The following is an 18204-nucleotide window of genomic DNA, read 5'->3' as shown; positions in this document are numbered from 1 at the left end:
CAGCATCCAGGCCTCTCCCATCCAAAATTAAGAAACAAATCAAAGTGTAAACAGGCTTTTATGTAAATACTTTGGTTCTGTACAAACAACAAATTCAACATACAAAATAGTTCTTAAAAATACAATAATCATGGTACAATGGTCACAGTGAACATTTGAATGAAAAGCTGCTGAATAAAATTTTTTTTTTTAGTTTGTGTTGGTTCTTGCAGAGCTGCCAAAATTCTGAATCTGTGACTTTTCCAGATGTAATGCTATGTGACGAAAATGAAACTGCATGATATTTTAATGTCCCTGCTGTTTATACAGACTTTCAGAAGATATTTAAATACACAAGAATGTAGTTTCAAGCCCCTCTATAGTCAGACAACAATTGCTACGGTAGCCATATATATCTCTGACCCCTCCATCTCCTTCAATCCCAGATTTCCCACAATCCTTTGGCTGCTAGAGTTGATGTGCAGTGTTAAAGGGAGGAGTCTCAGCAGCTGTACATGCTGCTGTGACTGCAGCTTGCTGACTCTCAGCCCTGGCAGGTGCTCAGGTCAATGGCTTTCTTTCGAAGTTGTTGAAACAGTTCTTTTAGCTTGACATCAAGTCCTTCAAGCATTGTTGAGTTCTGAACAATCTGATCCTGAAGGCTCCTCAGGGAATCTGCCTTACCTACAAAAAGATAAAAGTACAAGGAGTAAAGAAGGCACATCATCACCTTACTGGACCAGAACTGCAGCCGATGACCTCAAGGTCAACTCTCCTGTGTTCTAAGGGTTTTAACCATAAACATTAATGTGGATTCTACAATGGGATGTTGAAGCATGACACACATTGCATCATTTGAATTCAATATCTTTAATTGATCCCAAGACTAAGACAAACTTTGAATATTTCTGTACCAGATCCAGACTCCATGGCTTAGAAGGGCCATGGGAAAGATATCCAAAGCATTTAGACCAAGTCACAAAAAAATGTAACTGAACAGATAGAAACTGATGACAAAAGAAGAAGAAAACATCTAAAACAATAAAAACATCACAGGATTCTCCAACCCAAACAGCTGTCTTGTGACATTAGAGGCAGTTGTATTGTTGAGTCTGATAAAAAAATACACTTAGTTTAGCTGTATTTATCAGGCATTTCAGAATCACCTCTACAAAACTGACTGAAGGAGAAGCTGCCTCTGTGGACTCAAGGACTCCTTAATGAAGCTCTCCCATTTGAAGGTGAATGACAATTTAAAATGACACAAACCAAAAGTGTTTTAGTTAACACACAGATGTGTGGTGGTCTGGTTTTGCTGTATTACCTTCTAGAGAATTCATCATGTCAGCAGTGGTGTTGGCCAGAGTTCCAGCGTCCTGCTGTAGCTTTGCCAGTCGATCTCCCACATCCCCGGCATTTCCACCAGACCCACTGGCAGCAACCTGGTCTTTAAGTTTGTCAAGCTCGTCCTCTAAGGACAACAGGTCCTAAACACACACACACACACACACAGTTGTATCAGTACGTATTTCTACTGCTGAACATTATTATTAAATAACAAGCAACTTTAATGGGGTTGTCTCAACATGTCTCAACATTCATTGACATGAATTACTTACTAAATTATAATGTCACATTAATCCAGACATTTGACACAGAAATGGGCTGCAAAAAGACCATTAAAGTCTTCTATCAGAATTACATAACATAACACATAACTTGAATTGTAACTATTTCAGCAAGTTCTTATAAACATAGTTTTTATGTTAAGTTCCTCACCTCATTTGCAGCAGCTGCTTCATCCTCCGCTTTGTCTGCAGTTGCCTGTGCTAACCCGGCCTGCTGGCTCCCATTCTGCAGAATGTCTTTGATCTCGTCCAGTTGAGGTTTTATTGACTTTATCTGCGTGGATACATCATCCAGATCCTTCTCTGCTGGGGGCAGCTTGTCCTTGGCCTGCATTAAGAGAACCACTTGTACTTAATAACGTTCGCCAATGGGCCAACATGCCATCAATGTTTGATGCCTCCATACTGCCTACCTCAGTCAGGGTATTGTTCAGGTTGTCTATGGAATCTATGCTGCTCTGCAGTTTTTCCTCCAGGCCAGTGAGAGAGCTGTCCACCGAACCCAAGCCTTCCAGCAGCCCGTCCACATCCGCATTTACTCCCAGAGCTGTGTCCCTGTGAATGTGCAACCAGAGAAAACAACTTTTACATGTGTTACATGTATTGTCACTACAAATGATTTTTTGTAAGTTTAGGGAAAATGATGTTCTCAATGGGTCTGTGTATGAAGCCTTGAAGCTCTTTCAAAAGGTAAAATTCTTGTCATTTTGTATTTCAACCGGTTATTCTGAGCCAGAAGCCGAGAATCGCAGAGAGACAATTATGATTTTACCACGATATTCAGAATGCATATCCAGTCTATATGCATCCACTGAATATTTTGTTAGGAACATCATACGAATACTGGGTACTTCCTCCCTTTCTTCTCAAATAGCCTCAGTTCTTCCATGTTGACATGATAACATTACATAATTTCTGCAGATTTATCTGCTGCACACTCATGCTTTCAATCTCCCGTTTTAAAGATTCCCATCTGGTGACTGTAGAGGTCACTGAAGATCACTGAACTCACTGCCAGGTTCATGAGACCAGTTTGAGTCTTTTACTTTGTCACATGGACCCATAAGAAGATGGTAAACTGTGGCTATAGAGGGATGAACATGATCAGAAAAAATACTATGATTGATTTGTATTAAGAATTATTAAGAAAACATTCTCATGCCATCACACCACAGCCAGCAGCTTGGACTGTTTGTCTCCATGGATTCATGCTGTGACTCCAGATTGTGACTACCATCTGCAGCCTCAGTAGAAATCCAGATTCATCAGACCCATGTCACTGCAGCCTCAGATTTCTGTCCTTGACTGACAGTAGAGGAACCTGACATGGTCTCTGCTGTTACAGACCATCCACCTCAAGGTTGGACATGTTCATTCCGAGATGTCTGGAGCCTCTGGAGTGCTTATCTTAGTTACTGTAGCCTGTCAGCTACAAGCAGTCTGATCATTTGGAATAAGTGACTAAAGGCTGCTGCGAGTGAAAATCTCAGGAGATCAACAGTTTCAGTAAAACTCAAACCAACAATGATGACAGTAAAAATATATTTTTATAAGATTATATATTTTTTCCATCTTTTTAACAGTTTTTTTTAAACATCATTCTAATGTTGGATTAACTGAAGCCCCTGACCTGCAAGTGATTGGATAAATGCATGAATTAATGCTTAATTACAAGTCGAACAAACAACAGCGTAATAAGAGCATTAAGAGGACACTTCTTATTTGAGAAAACAGCGACAGTGATTTTGGAGTGTGAAGGCCAACCTGGCATCCTGGGCCTCCTGCAACAGTTTCCTGGCTCTCGCCAGCAGGGGCTCTGCGTCCTTCAACACAGCTGTGCTGTCTGGAAGAATGGCTGCCAGATTCTTCAGCTCCTCCAGCTTTCTCTTCAGATCAGCCTGTTCGATAGGCAGCTTGGCATTCAGGATCCAGTCACTCACCTCCTTGATGTGGGTCAGGTTGGAGGACGGGTCTGAACATACAAAAATGGGAGAGGTGAACCCTGACTCTCCTTCCATATATTATTGCCCTCATCCAAAACAATCTTTACCTGACAGGAAGTCTTTGAGTTCCTTCACAGCATCACGTGTCTCCTTTAAGTCATCTTCTAGCTCGTCTCTGGTCCGCTTCATCTTATTGGACAGCTTTTCTGCTGACTGTCTCACCTGATTGGTTGTGTCCTGTGTTTCCTGAAGCTGTAAGGACATTAAATGTAGACGATGCCTCAGAATGAACTGTATAATAATATCTAACAATATGAAAGAACAATCTACAGTTGCAGTGCAATGTTAAGGGGATATGTGCACCTTCTCTGTAGCCTCCGTGACATTCACAGAGAGCTTGTCCAGTTGCTCCTTCACATCCTTAGAATCAGCCTTTGCCCTCTTACTCAGCGGCAGGGCGCCCACACACTTTTTCCCCTTTACACACATTGGGGTTCCCCGCGGTGGACACAAGTCTCCACCCTCACATAGAAGAGGGGTGCAGGGCTCAGTGCGAACACTGCCGCATACCTGAAAGTCACATGGACATAATAAAAGGCAAATATGGTGATGTAATGTGGAAGAGCTCCAGCCCCATGTAACAAAACAGCCATAAGACATCATCTCTTGAATCAAGGAAGTCAGGTGAGGCAGTTACCTGTTTGGCAACAGGAGTGAGGTCAGGTTGGGTAGCCATGCTCTGGTTCAGATTGTTCAGATCTCTGGTGTTGTCTGGTTGCACGTTGCCCTGAAGATCTTTAGTTTCTTCTCTCTTGTCAGCTGACTCCTTCACCGTGTTTCCGCTGGCATCTACCTTCTTGGCTGCATCTGTCGACTCATCATAGGCGTTCTTGATGGCAGTAAATGCTCCTGAGGAATATAATATATTCATTATATCAGAGTGCCTGAGAGATAAGTGGATTTGTTTGTGCTGCTTTTATTGTTTTATTGAAAGTCCCACTTGAGGGTGCTGTTACTTAATACATGCCCCAAGATAACACCTACACTCAGCGATCCGTCGTTAAAAGTGAGATAAGAGATAAGTGTGTCTTTGTTTCTTACCTGCATTGTTGGGACTGATGGTGTTCTCTGTGGCACTTTTCTTGGCTTTGTACAACACACTGAGGCCATCCAGCAGAGCCTGCAGCTTGTTCAGCTCTGACTCCAGACCAGGAGGTCTTGTAGCAGGTGGGAGGTCATCATTAACCTCGTCCACCTGGTCCCTGTCAGACAACAATTACAATTGTTTGGTTAGGCATTAGTGAGAAAAAAAATCTAACTTTGTGAGTCCATCTAGGGGTTAGAATGGGGTGAACAAAATTGAATTAATGAATAACAGCCTTTTAAAGAGAAGCTTAATGAATGAATAACTATTTAGTCGGGCCATGTTTCGTTCTGTGTAGACCCTCACCTCAGCTTGTCCAGTCGGGACAGAGCACCATCGATCTGTTTGACAATATTTGGAGGAAGGAGGATGGAGTCTTGGATCAGTTTCAGACTGGCCTCCAGGGTCCGGATGCGAGGCCCGAACTTTCCAATATCAGTGTCACCTCCAGGACGTGAGGGGAAGCCGGAGGAGAGTCTCTCCAGAGTTAAGCTGAGGTTCTGCATCTGTGCATCCAGTGTGAAGAAGCAGGAGGGACACGTCTCGCAGGCAGGGAAAGAATCACAGTGTCCTCGAGTGCAGGAGTCACAGCGTGTCCCGGTGACACCCAGCTGACATAAACAGGCTCCTGTCTGCTTATCACAAACCTCTGGAAGGGTTCCATCTGTATCACACCCACATGCTGAAGACATAAAGAGATTCGTAAAAAGTTGTTTAATTTGTACACCTCAGTATCACAGTGAACATCAATGAAATCAATGAAAATGTCAAATAAATGTCTCATCCCAGTATGTTGAAAAATGTCATGCATCTGCTAAATTTGTCTAAAATGTAAAGGGTTCTTGTCCTTCCACACTTCCATGTCAAGAAATCTGTTCAGGAGTTTTTGCGTAATGCTGCTAACAGCCAGACAAACAAATTGCAATGAAAACATAACCTCACTGGCAGAGGTAATCAACAAAAAGTAGAACAGAGAAGAGGTATTAAAGATGGCTGACTCACGCTGGCAGCCTATTAGTGGGTCTCCGTAAGAGTTCTCTGGGCACTCTGTACATGTTCGGCCTCCAAACCCTGGTCTGCATTGGCACTGACCAGTCACCTGGGGAGAAGGGTAGAATGGTTTTAGTGTCATTACTAAAGATAAATAAAGCCCGTATATAAACTCTGGATACAAATGTGAGGACTAGCAGTGGTGAGCAGTAACAGTGGTGCTATGATAGTGTCAGACCTGGTTCATTGCTTTTGTCTGTACATTTCATTTTAGGATTATGTTAAACTTTGAATTATCTCTTCAATTACTTTATAAATGTTGATAAACCTTTACTTTGCTTGTGCTTTGCTGCTCTAACAACCCAATAGACAGGGTTTTATAAATTCTGCAGAGGTCGTACCTGGTCACAGGTATCACTGTATGACCTGGTGGGGTCACAGGCACAGGGTTTACAGCGTCCGGACAGGACTGGTTTCCAGTAGCCTTTTGAACAGACTTCACAGGTCAGGCCATGGAAGTGGGGATGACAGGGACACTGGCCAGTCAGAGCGTCACAGACGTCTGACATGGACCCGTCAGGAGAACAGGAACACTCTGGAGAGCAGGGGTAACATCAGAGTCCGAACAAAGGACTGGACACTTTGATCCGACTTCACCAAAGTATGCATTATTATTTTATTAATAAAATTATCCGTGTAGTAGAAATGGGGTTTTAATATGAAAACATTTAATACCTTGATTTAAAAATAAAAACAAATTGTTACGACCCTAGTGCTGTGTGTGTGTGTGTGTGTGTGTGTGTGTGTGTGTGTGTGTGTGTGTGTGTGTGTGTGTGTGTGTGTGTGTGTGTGTGTGTGCTCTTTTTCTCTAGACTCTGCCCCTCCTCCTCTTTGTACTTCAGGTGAGTGGATCCCACCTCCATCCTCATCAGAATCTGGCTCTTATAAGCCCAGGAGGAACCTCTCTCTGGCCACTTGCTGTGTGTTCACATACGTGCTTTTTGACTCAAGCACTTTAGTGTGAAACTGGTAAGGTTACTCCTTTTTCAAAGGGACGGTGATTGTCCTGTTTATTTCTGGTCTAAACCTTAATTAACAGCGTCGTCTTTGTGTTATAGGTTTGTGATCAGCCTCTGCTTTCCCAAATGCTTGTTTTTACTTGAAGCAGTTTTGTTATTTTCTTTAAATGTAAATAGAAACTCAATTATCAGCTTCACTCATTTTTTGTATGCCTGGTTTACTTTTAGCTTGATTGAATTCAAGGGCACTGTGCAGGTATGTGCTCTACTGAGTGCCATTCTAGTATGAACATTTGTTCACACACACTTAGCTGTGTAAGTATCAGTGACCTCCATCCTTGGGGATTAGGCTTACATAATATATTTAACATTCAGGTGCAAGCAGTGATATTTTCCTGAAGAAATGCAAGGATGCTGGAATCGTGAAACTATCTGAAAACAGGCGAGTGTGGTGTGCAAACTTTTGGTGTTGGATGACTTACTGGTGCAGCCCAGAGGGTTGGAGTCGCTCAGACCATGGTGGCCTCTTTTACAGCGGTCACAGCGGGGACCTTCGACATTCACTTTACACTGACACGAGCCTGTGATGTCGTCACACTGGCCCCCGTTCACTGTCCCCTCAGGATTGCAGATACAGCCTGGAACAAACACATTAGCACAGACATGAGCCACTCACCTTAGATCCTACATACATGTAGATACATGTAGATCACTAATATGGCACTTACGAATGCAGGCGTCAGGACGGTCCATTCGGCTGCGGGGGTTGGGTTGGTAGCCTGGGGCACACTGGTCGCACTTTGGCCCTGTGGTGTGGTGCAGACAACCCTCACACACACCTCCACTACTCTGCCAACTAGCATCGTACACTGCCTGGTCAAAATGACAGCGCTGGGCATGGTTGTTGCACTCACAGCCTGAGGAGAAGACAAAGAGGTTACTATAAGGTATATGCATCCACCCATTCATTTGCTACACACATTCATCCTTGAGGAACATACAGTATGGGGGCTGGAGCCTATCCCCACTGACAGTGGGTGAAAGTCGAGGAACACCCTCAACAAGTTGCCAGTCAGTCACTGGACAGACAAGCATGCTGCATGCCTCTGGACTACAGGAGGAAACCAGAGCACAGCATGCCTACAGCATGAGTGAATAATTAAAAATGATAATGGTAAGTCTCTTGATCCGAAGAAACTTTCATGTATTCAAAGGACACCTTTAAAAACATTCTAGTTTTTTCCAATCTTTATTAATGAGAGTGATCTTTAAGTCTGAGAGCAGCACTTGTTGATTTTATGGTCAGATTTTGTAATGCTCTTTCTAAAAAACCCTGCACTAGAATAAACCCTGTTATGCTTAGATTTCTTGTGCTCAGCTCTTCTTCTCGCTCTTAAGCTGCTTCTGAGCACAAGTTAAACACCGGCTCTTGGATTCATCCTCTTTTTTCAACGTGTGTCTTGGTGGGTTAGGGTTAGGCTAGGATTACACTGATGAGATATTTCATAGTTCTTTCAGCCTTTCCCATTGATGAGCCATGATGTTATGATGCGGATGCGTGTGACAGGTACAGGTGATGTCTTACGTTTGCAGGCATGAGTGTCTCCCTCCTCTGCAGGTCTCCAGGGTAGATCGTTGTAGAGATCAGCACAACGCTCACAGTTCATGCCTGCTGTGTTATGTTGGCAGTCACACTGAGGATTCACCTGAAAAGAGGCACGGAAAGAAGACGTGTGCACAAAACAGGACGTTCAGATAAGATTTGTTGCAGACTTTAGTTCGGAACAGCTCAAAAGTTGTTACTTAACTATCAGTAATAGTTTTCCTGTTTTTCTTTTGTTTCACATCACTGTAATTTGTCTACTGCCATGTTTTTAGACTGTTAAAACTGAAAGAGTAAACTGAAAATAGACAGTACTTTGGTTTGTGAGTGTGAGTGAATGAGTGTGTGTGTGTGTGTTAGTGTCTGTGTGTGACTCCATGTCCCTCACACATCCAAGCCTTAAAACACATTACATACATACTTGTATGGTATTGGACAGTGGGTTGTTATAGGCCTCTGGCAGACATCGGTTGGCGTGTCCATGGCACATACATCTGCCCATCACCCTCATCTCCTTCAGGGCATAAAACCTACTGAGAGCTCTGCCTGGGTGACGTGGCACATCACCCAGCTCTGTCAGCTTCACTCTCAGCCCCGTTAACCCAGTGACACCTGTAAATGAGATGGTCAACACCTTTAATCAGGTTCATTCTTGATCTGATCCAGACAAAAACTTATGTCATAGTTGGAAAGAAACAGTTACCTTCAATTTTTTGGCTCTTGGGAGCTGGGACATAAGCATACTGACGCAGAGGACTGAACTCAATCTGAAAAGGAGAAACGTACATGTTACATGTGCACCTTCTCTATCACAGGATTTCCAACCTGCATTCCCCCTCAGACAAATTGACACTGTCAATAACTATATGTTCTACACAATAGATCTGCATTATCTTTAAGCATTGTTTTTTCCTTACTATGTGGTCTTGGTAGGGGGTTGCTTCAGTAGAGGGCAGTGTGTAGCAGTATGTATCATCCAGCTTAAGAGGTGTTGACGTGGGGATGCCAGGAAAAGTCCTTTGACAATCTGTAGCCAGGTAGAGGCTGGGCTCCCATGTCCTGCCGTTGTCTAGTGTCCTCTCTATAACCAAGGCACTGGGACGAGGGCCCTGCACACAAACAACAATTCATTCAAAAAAGGTTTAATTCTATAGGAAAACACAAACATAGTGAGATCTATTGTGTCTCAAAACCATCACAAACTATTATTCTATTCTAATATTATATTATTTCAAACTACTTAATAAACTTTAAGAAGGAAATATATTTTTAAAGTAAATAGAATATCTTTATTTAATTTCAAAAAGATTTGAACGCACCATATTTTCTCTTGTGAGTGAATGTGCTCACCTAATGCGGCAGTGATAATTGTATCTGACTGTGTCGTACCTTGAAGTTGAGAAACAAGTTGTCAAGCTGGAACAGGTTGTCAAGGTCCAACTGGAGAGTGACTGGACTCACGTCTGCAGAACAAACAAGCAAAACAGTTATTCCACTCTGTATGACTTGTTTCGCTCTTTATAGATAATCAGAGAAAGACTTTGATTTGGTTTTAAATGATTATCTGGAATCAATGGATTCCAAGTGAAATTTACACTTAGCAGGGTAGAGGACAGATCCCAATGTGCCTCTACTGACAGAAAGTGGAGGGGAATCTAAAGAGCTTGGACGAACAGAAAAAAAAAACAACCTTTAAGTGAGCTGTACCTTAAAGTATCCCTTTTCACCTCTGCTAATGGAAAACTTTCTTCCTTCCTCTTTCTTTCCTTCCTCTTTCTTTCTTTCTTTCTTTCTTTCTTTCTTTCTTTCTTTCTTTCTTTCTTTCTTTCTTTCTTTCTTTCTTTCTGTCTTTCTTTCTTTCTTTCTTTCTTTCTGTCTTAAAGTCTCCCACCTTTCTTGGACTGCCACCATCTCTCTGGTCCAGAGGTGGACAGGACATCCTGGACAGTGTGGGCCAGCGGCCCATTTGGGTTCCTGGAGTCACATGGACAACACTTCATCCTCCCCTATGAAACAAAAACACACAAACACATCAGTGGCAACAGACTTTAAAATATTTAGCGCGTGCATGTTTGGAATTGTATCAGTGTGAGTGTCAAGTGTTTGTCCTTAAACTAACCCATGGACCTGAGACCAGCTGCCTCTCTGATATGATGTGTAGATAAGCAGTGTCACTGAGCAGGTCACACAGTTGCCAGAGGGACAGAAAACCAATATCTCTCTGATGACTGGCAGTTCTGGCTTTATTTTGTGCTTAACACTGTTTGGATTGAATTGGTCGATGACATTGCAGAAACTTTGCCCCAGTTAAAGATGTGGAAGGATCAAGCGTGGACCCAGTTTAAATACGATCACATTTTCCTCCTCCCTCTTTTTACATATCTACTGACCTCTGAATTGGCACACATGAACTCTGCATGTGCATGTGCAAACAACACACAAAGTTTTGAGTTAAATTGATTTAAGTAGATGATTACAAAATTTCCATTTTGGGGGAAAACGTTCCTTTAATATTTACAGTGACGGGGCTGGTTTTACCCAGGGTGTCTGTGAATTTATTCCTTTACGCAGATGCTCACATCACTGAGAGCTGGGCCCCTGCTTCCACCAGACGGGTCAACGCTCAGTAACTCCCACACTGCACTTGGCTGCCACTCTGGCACACAAACCATGGCTGCGTTCCCTGTAGGGAAAAGGTCCCTCAAGGTTGCAGATTCTTTTCAACATAAAGGATTGTTTTACACTCAAGCTACGTGCCTCAACTCACTCACCCTAATAACAAATTTGTTTTTCACTGAGGTAACTGAGGACAAGGCAGAGGTCCGGTCCTGGATAAAAACCTGAATTACAGAGCAAAGGTCATGAAGCTCACCAGCTTACTGTTGCATGTCTGTAAAGTTGGGAGACTTTACATTGACAGACGTTAGGTCTCCTTTAGATCCACACCCACAGTTTGTAATGCCGGTTTTGTCTTTGTCTATGTAAACCTCTCTCCCCCCCTCTCTCTCTCTTCTCCCCTCTTTTCCACCCACTTCTCCTCACTGCCCCAATTTTCTCCGCTCACCTGTTGAGGCAGATCACCGGCCACATTGAGTCGGGTACTATAGAGGTTCCTTCTTGTTCATGTCCACATTTGCCAAGTGATGTTTGTTGACTGTTGGGTTTCTCCATAATTCTGTAAAGTGTCTGGCAATAATGTATGTTGTGATTTGGTGCTATACAAATAAAATTGAATTGAATTAATATTTTCATTAATATAGATAAGAATAGGTCTTTTTGCAGGACTAAGGCTGAGTTATTACCTCACTTACTCTATACTGCAAACTAAAGACCTACTCTGATATTCCATTGCAAATGCAATCCTCCTTCTTCTATTCATGTATTCAGTTGAATAAGTGAGGCTAGGTTAGGTCATTACTTTGCCATGGTAGCATGTTATGTGCTGACATTGATAAAGTTCAACAGAAAGGCCACAGGCAAAACGTGAACTGGTCTCTGAGTGCCTCTCATCAATATGGCTGACATCTTTAGCATGTCAGGTTCATGGTCAAGTTGAGGCAACTCAGCAAAGATCATATACTTTATTATCTGTATCACAAACAGTATCTGTTGATGTCAAAGGGCAGACAGAGGCTATGACAACATCAGTGTAACAATTCAGTCTGCTTGTATCCTGCTACTGTGGTATCCATTGTGTGGAGAATCTTTTCTGTGTAGACGAATAAGTAGTTCATGCTGCTGTGGGAGCTGGTCAGCACAACAGGAGAGACCATAACTACGCCAAGGCCCAAGAGTCCCCTTGTGGTAAATGTTATGTATTACATAGTGTTTTTCTAGTCTTGATGACCACTCAAAACGCTTTACAGTACCATTCACCCATTCTCACACACACACAAACACTCTCTCACACACACACACACACACACACACACACACACACACACACACACACACACACACACACACACACACACGCACAGGGGCAATTTGGGGTTCAGTATCTTGCTCAAATATGGAATGGTGAAGACTGGGATCAAACTGCCTACCTTTTGGTTAGAGGATGACCCACTCTACCCCCTGACCCACAGAAATCCCATCTAAATTGACTAGATACAGTTTATTAGGATCTGCACCAAATTGCACACCCTGATAAATATTAGCCCCAAACATATCAGACTTTTTTCATGAAGATCTCTTATTTTTCCATTTTCTGAGAAATCAACAAAAATGTTAAAGATTTGGATCACAAATTTAACGAGTTCTTTCCTGATCAATACCACATCCCTCCACCAAGTTTTGTGGTAATCTGTCTGTTTTTTGCATAATCATGCCAACTATAAACAACACAAGATAAAAACATATCTCCTTGGCGGAGGTATTTACAGTTTTTTCTATATTTCAACATCTGTGATGTAAATGATATTAAAGCCTGTTCAGGGAACTCCGAGAGACCTTCAGACTTTCAGAAAATTAACATTAACTACGATAGCAATTTAACAGAAGAAACACTTTTTTCATTTCACTTTTGTGCTTCAAGATATAAAAACACAATGCTTATACCACTTGTGGCAAATATTAATTTCCATTCCTTACGCAATGCATGCAGCCTAGATATGAAAGATGTGTTTGTTTTGAAGCTTCACACTGTTGAGGTCTTTGCATTAAACTACCTGGGGCCTTACTACAAAACAGAAGTTGCAGTTAACGGGTTAACTTCAGGTTTACTTCAAGGTTTTCAGTCCTATCAAATCTTTGAATAATCACTGTCTTCTTCTGTGATGAAGGTCAGAGACATGTCAGTCAGACACATAAAGAATAGCAGATAAACTCACGTACAGCTTACAGAGACTGTCCTTCAATGAAACCTTAACTGAGCCCAGCTGTATATATTATTAACAGTAGAGACACAATTCAATAATCATCTCACAAGCTCACTTCAGTTTTAGAGTATTAAGTTTGAAGGTTTCATAACATATATTTAATCCTGTAACCACATCAAAGCATGACAGGGACGTTCCTCTTGACTTTGCATATGTAGGTTACAAGGGATTTGTAGATACTGGCACAAACACACTGTTTGCATTGAGTCACTTCCAGTAGTCTGAATCAAATTGGTGTGCATTTTGATCCTCAGTTAGGGTGTAAAGTCCATAGTAGACACGATGATGAAAAAAAGTTGGCTAGACCACAATATGTGTCTGCATTGGCACAAAGGAGGCTCAGGTTACATTTTAACCAATATTAACTTCATGTTCAAACAGGTGCCTGGCCACGTTTACTGTATCTGATAATAATAGCACCAAATAGCTATATTTAAGAGGATTTTTATAAAAAATATATCAGGCATCTCTCTCTCTCTCTCTCTCTCTCTCTCTCTCTCTCTCTCTCTCTCTCTGTGTTGTGTTGATCTGTCAAAGATCAAAGGTAAAGCTCAACACAAATATGGTCTGAAAAACACATTTTCCAACTTATCTATGAAAGAGACAATCTAAAGCTTATATTGATCAGAAAATTATTCCCAATAATAATAATAATAGTAATAGGTGACGTCATGACGTGGTCACAACAATGACATCAGAAAATGAAAATTCTTAGTTGATAAATGCATTTGCAAATAAATACTGTATATAAGAAGGGCTTTAAATGGACTTACAATGTAGTTATTAATGTATATATATATTTTTTTCTAAGACATGTTAAGTCTCTATAGACCAGTCAACATTTTCAGCTGCTTTTTTACCTAATTGATGTTAGCCACCTCGACATTTTCCTTTTACAGCACATTCAGTCAATTGATTATTATACAGAATTATTGCACTAATGTGGACCATACCCAACACGATTTTTTTTAATTAGTAATCATACATACGTGTTTATTTCTATGTGTCAGCTCCTGGATACAGCGTTACAGAGTGTTCCTGCCCTTCCTTGTCTGGACAAGGTGCGGCTTGTGTAAAAAAAGAAGTCCACACCTAACTCAAGTATCCATTCCCTGAGGCAGATGTCAACACTGTGCTCATACACTGTATGGTGTGAAGGCTTTGACATCAGCAGAAACATGATCTCTTGTGTCTTTAGTGCTGCTCTGTCATTAAGCTGCATTCAGATTTTTGAGGTGAAGGGTGCCCTCACTGAGGATCAAAATGACAATCACTGATTAAATCACTCTAAATAATTTTAATAATTCTAACTACACTAAAACCACACTATATGCACAATACAAAATGTCCATTTTAACAAGATTATTTTGTCATGAATCAGGCCACATGCTGTTTCATTAATTTTAGCAGATTTTATAATAGTTAAGTTTAGTAAAATATGTGCTGAAAGACAAACTTTGATCTGCAGGCTGATTAGTTTATCTCATATTAGAGACACTTCTTTCCCTTTTTTACTGCAAAAATAGAACTTGCAACATTACAGTCTCTTGCTTATTGAATGTCCTCTGCTCTGGACAGTTAAAGTCTTATTTCAAAATCATAAGTGACGTATTTGTGCTGAGGTTGCACATGGGCTGGTGAGTGGTTTTTCAGACATTGGTCAAAGAGTACAGTTGCAACATGATGCTCTGGCTCTGAAATCAGACTGTTTCACAAATGGACAGGAGGCAGCAGCCAAACCTGCTACAGACTCTGTCCTGCACGTCTGTCTGTTCATCCTGACCTCTGCAGCACTCACCTCCTGGCTGTGCAAACACCATGTGGAGATCCATGCATGGCCTGGCTGAACACAGTTGGCTGAGGGGGTAATACCTAACCCTAACCCAATATTTTACAATAAAAAATGCAAATTTGTTTCTGTCTTTCTCTGGCTCACAGACTGTAGCTTGGATTCAGGAATTATTTTGTCCACACCATTAACAGAACTCTCTTCCAACCACCCAGGGTAATTCTCCCTTGATCGAGTTAACTTAGTTTTCTGTGGGGTTTTTTCCCCAGTTTGAAACAAATGTAGTGCAGTTGTGAGATAGAAAGTTATGTCTCAAAATATCTCCAGGAAGATACAAGGTTTTTTGAACAGGACTGCTCTTACCAGTGGGTATGGGCTGCAGTAGACCTCGGAGCCGGTGAGGCCACAGGTGGAGGAGGCATGGAGCTGGTGAGCCCTACCCAAGAGCAGGTTATTGCTGGGTGGGTAACAAGCCCCCCGAGAGCAATCAGTCTGGGCCTGTGATACTGCAGTTAAGGCTGTAAGGAGGAAGGCAGTGAAAGAAGAAATGTAAAATACAATGACAGTATACTGTATGACCAGTGACAGTTATAAATACATCTTTTCTCAAAACAAATGAAAACATAAAACTATGGATTATTCCAGTTTTGAAACTCATTCAGTCATGACACTTTAACCCAAACAGCACCAGATTCGGCTTTGCCCTTCAGACAAAGGATTTTACAGATAAAGCAGGCATTGGAAAGGACATCTTTGATCTTTCAGCTTCTGGCCATCACCATGATCATGCGTTATATGATGGGATCCATAATTTAGATCCATCCAGCTCGTCTTTTAGCCCATAGCAGTTTTTCTCTATGTCTGTCCCTGAGATGATGTCGCAAAGTTTTGTGACATTTCATATTTCCTCCTAAAGACTCATGAAGGAAAACAAAAAGACTTAAAAGGGAGCATTGGATACACAAATACATGCAAGAGGGACACTTCTTTTTAGTTTAGAAAAAGTCAGTGTCTACAGCAGTGCATTTCTATAAATTATATGATATGTATGATTTGAACAAGCTGTTCTGCCAATTTCTTTTATTGAAGCACTGTCAAACACTTTGGTTGCGTTTATTTGAACATAATGCTAACACACTAAACGGGTGTTTGATTTGAATCAGAGCCTCTGAAGCAGACCCATACAGCTTGTTAAACATGTACCATCATGACCAGAGTATGCATGTTTTCATTCCAGCCAATCACTGCAGCAAATTGTTTCATGTCAGTTCCTCCTCCCTTCTACAAAATGGAGTGATCAGTTTCATCAGCTGCTGCAAGATGAAAAACAACATTTTACATGTTGACTCCAAATGATTTATAAATGTTTACATCTGGTGTGGAAAAAGTAAGGCCTTTTTTTAAAGCTGAAGGACAAACAGTAAGATGACACATGCTAAAGTGTTAAAGTGTAAAAGAAAAAGATGAGAGATCTTACCAGCTAGAAGTAAAAGTATCATCATGCTGTGTTTCTCCTATATGAAAGATTCTGGAACACATGAGAAAAGAAAAAAGCAGAATATCAGCAAACAGGAACAGAACCAGAGCCAGTGGATCGTATTTCTGAGCACGAGACTCACCTGGCAGCCGCTACTATATCACCTCTGTTATTTCCTCTCTTTAAGTGTGTGTTGCTTCCTGGCTGCTGCTTTATAAACACTTTCTCACCTGGACAGTGTGATACACTGTGTGTCAGAGTCACGCCCTTCACCACCACACCCTGCACTCTATGAATCAACACAGACGCATACAGACAAGCAGACAGACGTAGACACATAGTCAACACAAAGACACCAAGGAAAAAAACAAAACCAAAGTTAGAAGAGATAAAACATTAGTACACCTAAAGATACAGGTCAAATGTTCTAATCTACCCTAATCTTATCTATTTACGGAATATATCAAATATTTAGAAACTTGATTTTGTTGTTCCTTATGCAGGCTACCAACAAGGTCTATAAAATGTAAGGTCCCTGAAGTAGAAGGGCAATAACTTTGGTGCTCGCTGAACATTTTATCTGGTGCCATCATCAGGTCAAACGTTTAGATTTGTAAATTGTTTTGGTTTTTACTTACGAAGCATTTCCAGCAGTCTCAGCTGCGCTCTGTGTTCAGTGCGAATTTGCAAATGTTAGTATGCTAACACAATATGGTTATAAACATTATACCCACCAACATCCCCAAATGTTTCTGAAAATAATTAGTTATTGTGTCCACATAACCATATTTCCTGGATATAAATAATAAAAAACAACATCTCTATACTTGTTTACCTTAAATAAGCATGAGATGAATGGTGGTGTCGTCTAGAAGTGTAATGTACATTTCTGTAGGTCTTATGTAGGGAAGACTCAACCCTAACACAAGTAAGAATGGATTACACAACAATTTCATGGTCTATTCCATCTTTAAAAGAACACAGTCGAACTCACTCATTCGTCAACAGACACAATAGATGCCCTGAGGTGTTTAAGATTTACCAGGATGTGTGGTAACTCCTGCTGATCATCACTTGTCTGTAAAGAAATAGCAGCCTCAGGGTCCAGCTGAACTTTCATGTTAAGGTTCTCTCCACTCTCTGTGAGGTGTGTCCTCTGACTCAATTTTTCACCTAACCCACTGTGCACATACAACTTCGGACAAGTACAGTCAAGTCTGCAGTGTCTCTGGTTGGCGCTGTAGCTGTGAGTTATCTCTTGGAAACAGCCTGACTCCTCCTGACTTTCAACACTGGCTGTTGGGAACAGAGACATGGAGCCGAGGCTGCTTTATTGGAGTGGCTGATAGCATAAGCTGGTAGGCTACACGTAAAACAGTTGCAAAAATAATCCTTTCGTACATCGTCAGTTAACATTTGGCTTTGGATCTTTGTGTTTGTATTCATTGTTTACGTTCAGGGGGTGTAGATCAAGATGGAGATCAAGATGACCAAAAGGTCGGCGGTTCGATCCCCGTCGCCAGCAGTGTATGATTGATGTATGATAGAGAAAGTGCTGGACATAGAGGCACTGCATAAATGGCTTTGAGTGGTCATCAAGACTTGAAAAGTTTCACACAAATTACAGTGCTGATAAAGGAATAACAGATAATAGATAATAGGAGCACGGAAAATGTGATCAAGAAAAAGGAGTGCTGTGTTTTACATGTTCCAAAGGTATGGCAGAAAAATAGCGTTTTAGCGATTTATGTT

At 41.4% G+C, this 18204-nt stretch overlaps 1 protein-coding gene across 1 annotated transcript; it reads right to left on the bottom strand.

Moving 5' to 3' along the window:
* Positions 1–39: 39 nt before the first annotated feature.
* LOC118105406 (laminin subunit beta-3) lies at positions 40–17633 on the bottom strand. The gene is made up of 24 exons (XM_035153136.2): positions 17495–17633; positions 16595–16741; positions 16453–16503; positions 15339–15493; positions 10198–10312; positions 9696–9769; positions 9224–9415; positions 9010–9073; positions 8728–8918; positions 8289–8409; positions 7432–7620; positions 7186–7341; positions 6086–6279; positions 5697–5793; positions 5001–5376; positions 4652–4812; positions 4248–4459; positions 3914–4120; positions 3658–3802; positions 3372–3579; positions 2021–2162; positions 1759–1935; positions 1304–1466; positions 40–663 (listed from the first exon to the last, which is right to left on the bottom strand). Exons 3-24 carry the CDS (start codon positions 16475–16477, stop codon positions 524–526), a joined length of 3504 nt encoding a protein of 1167 aa, XP_035009027.1. The 5' UTR covers positions 16478–16503; positions 16595–16741; positions 17495–17633; the 3' UTR covers positions 40–523.
* Between the last annotated feature and the right edge of the window lie 571 nt (positions 17634–18204).

Source organism: Hippoglossus stenolepis, chromosome 3 (assembly GCF_022539355.2).
Source record: "Hippoglossus stenolepis isolate QCI-W04-F060 chromosome 3, HSTE1.2, whole genome shotgun sequence".
NCBI lineage: Eukaryota > Metazoa > Chordata > Actinopteri > Pleuronectiformes > Pleuronectidae > Hippoglossus > Hippoglossus stenolepis.
This window is presented reverse-complemented; position numbering and strand designations above follow the sequence as displayed.

Coding starts and splice junctions, on each gene's coding strand:
- LOC118105406 (XM_035153136.2), bottom strand. CDS start 16,477: ATGATGATACTTTTACTTCTAGCTG. Junction 9,074..9,223: donor CCCCCTACCAAGACCACATA/GTAAGGAAAAAA, acceptor TCTCCTTTTCAG/ATTGAGTTCAGTCCTCTGCG. Junction 5,794..6,085: donor ACAGTGATACCTGTGACCAG/GTACGACCTCTG, acceptor CCTTCTCCCCAG/GTGACTGGTCAGTGCCAATG.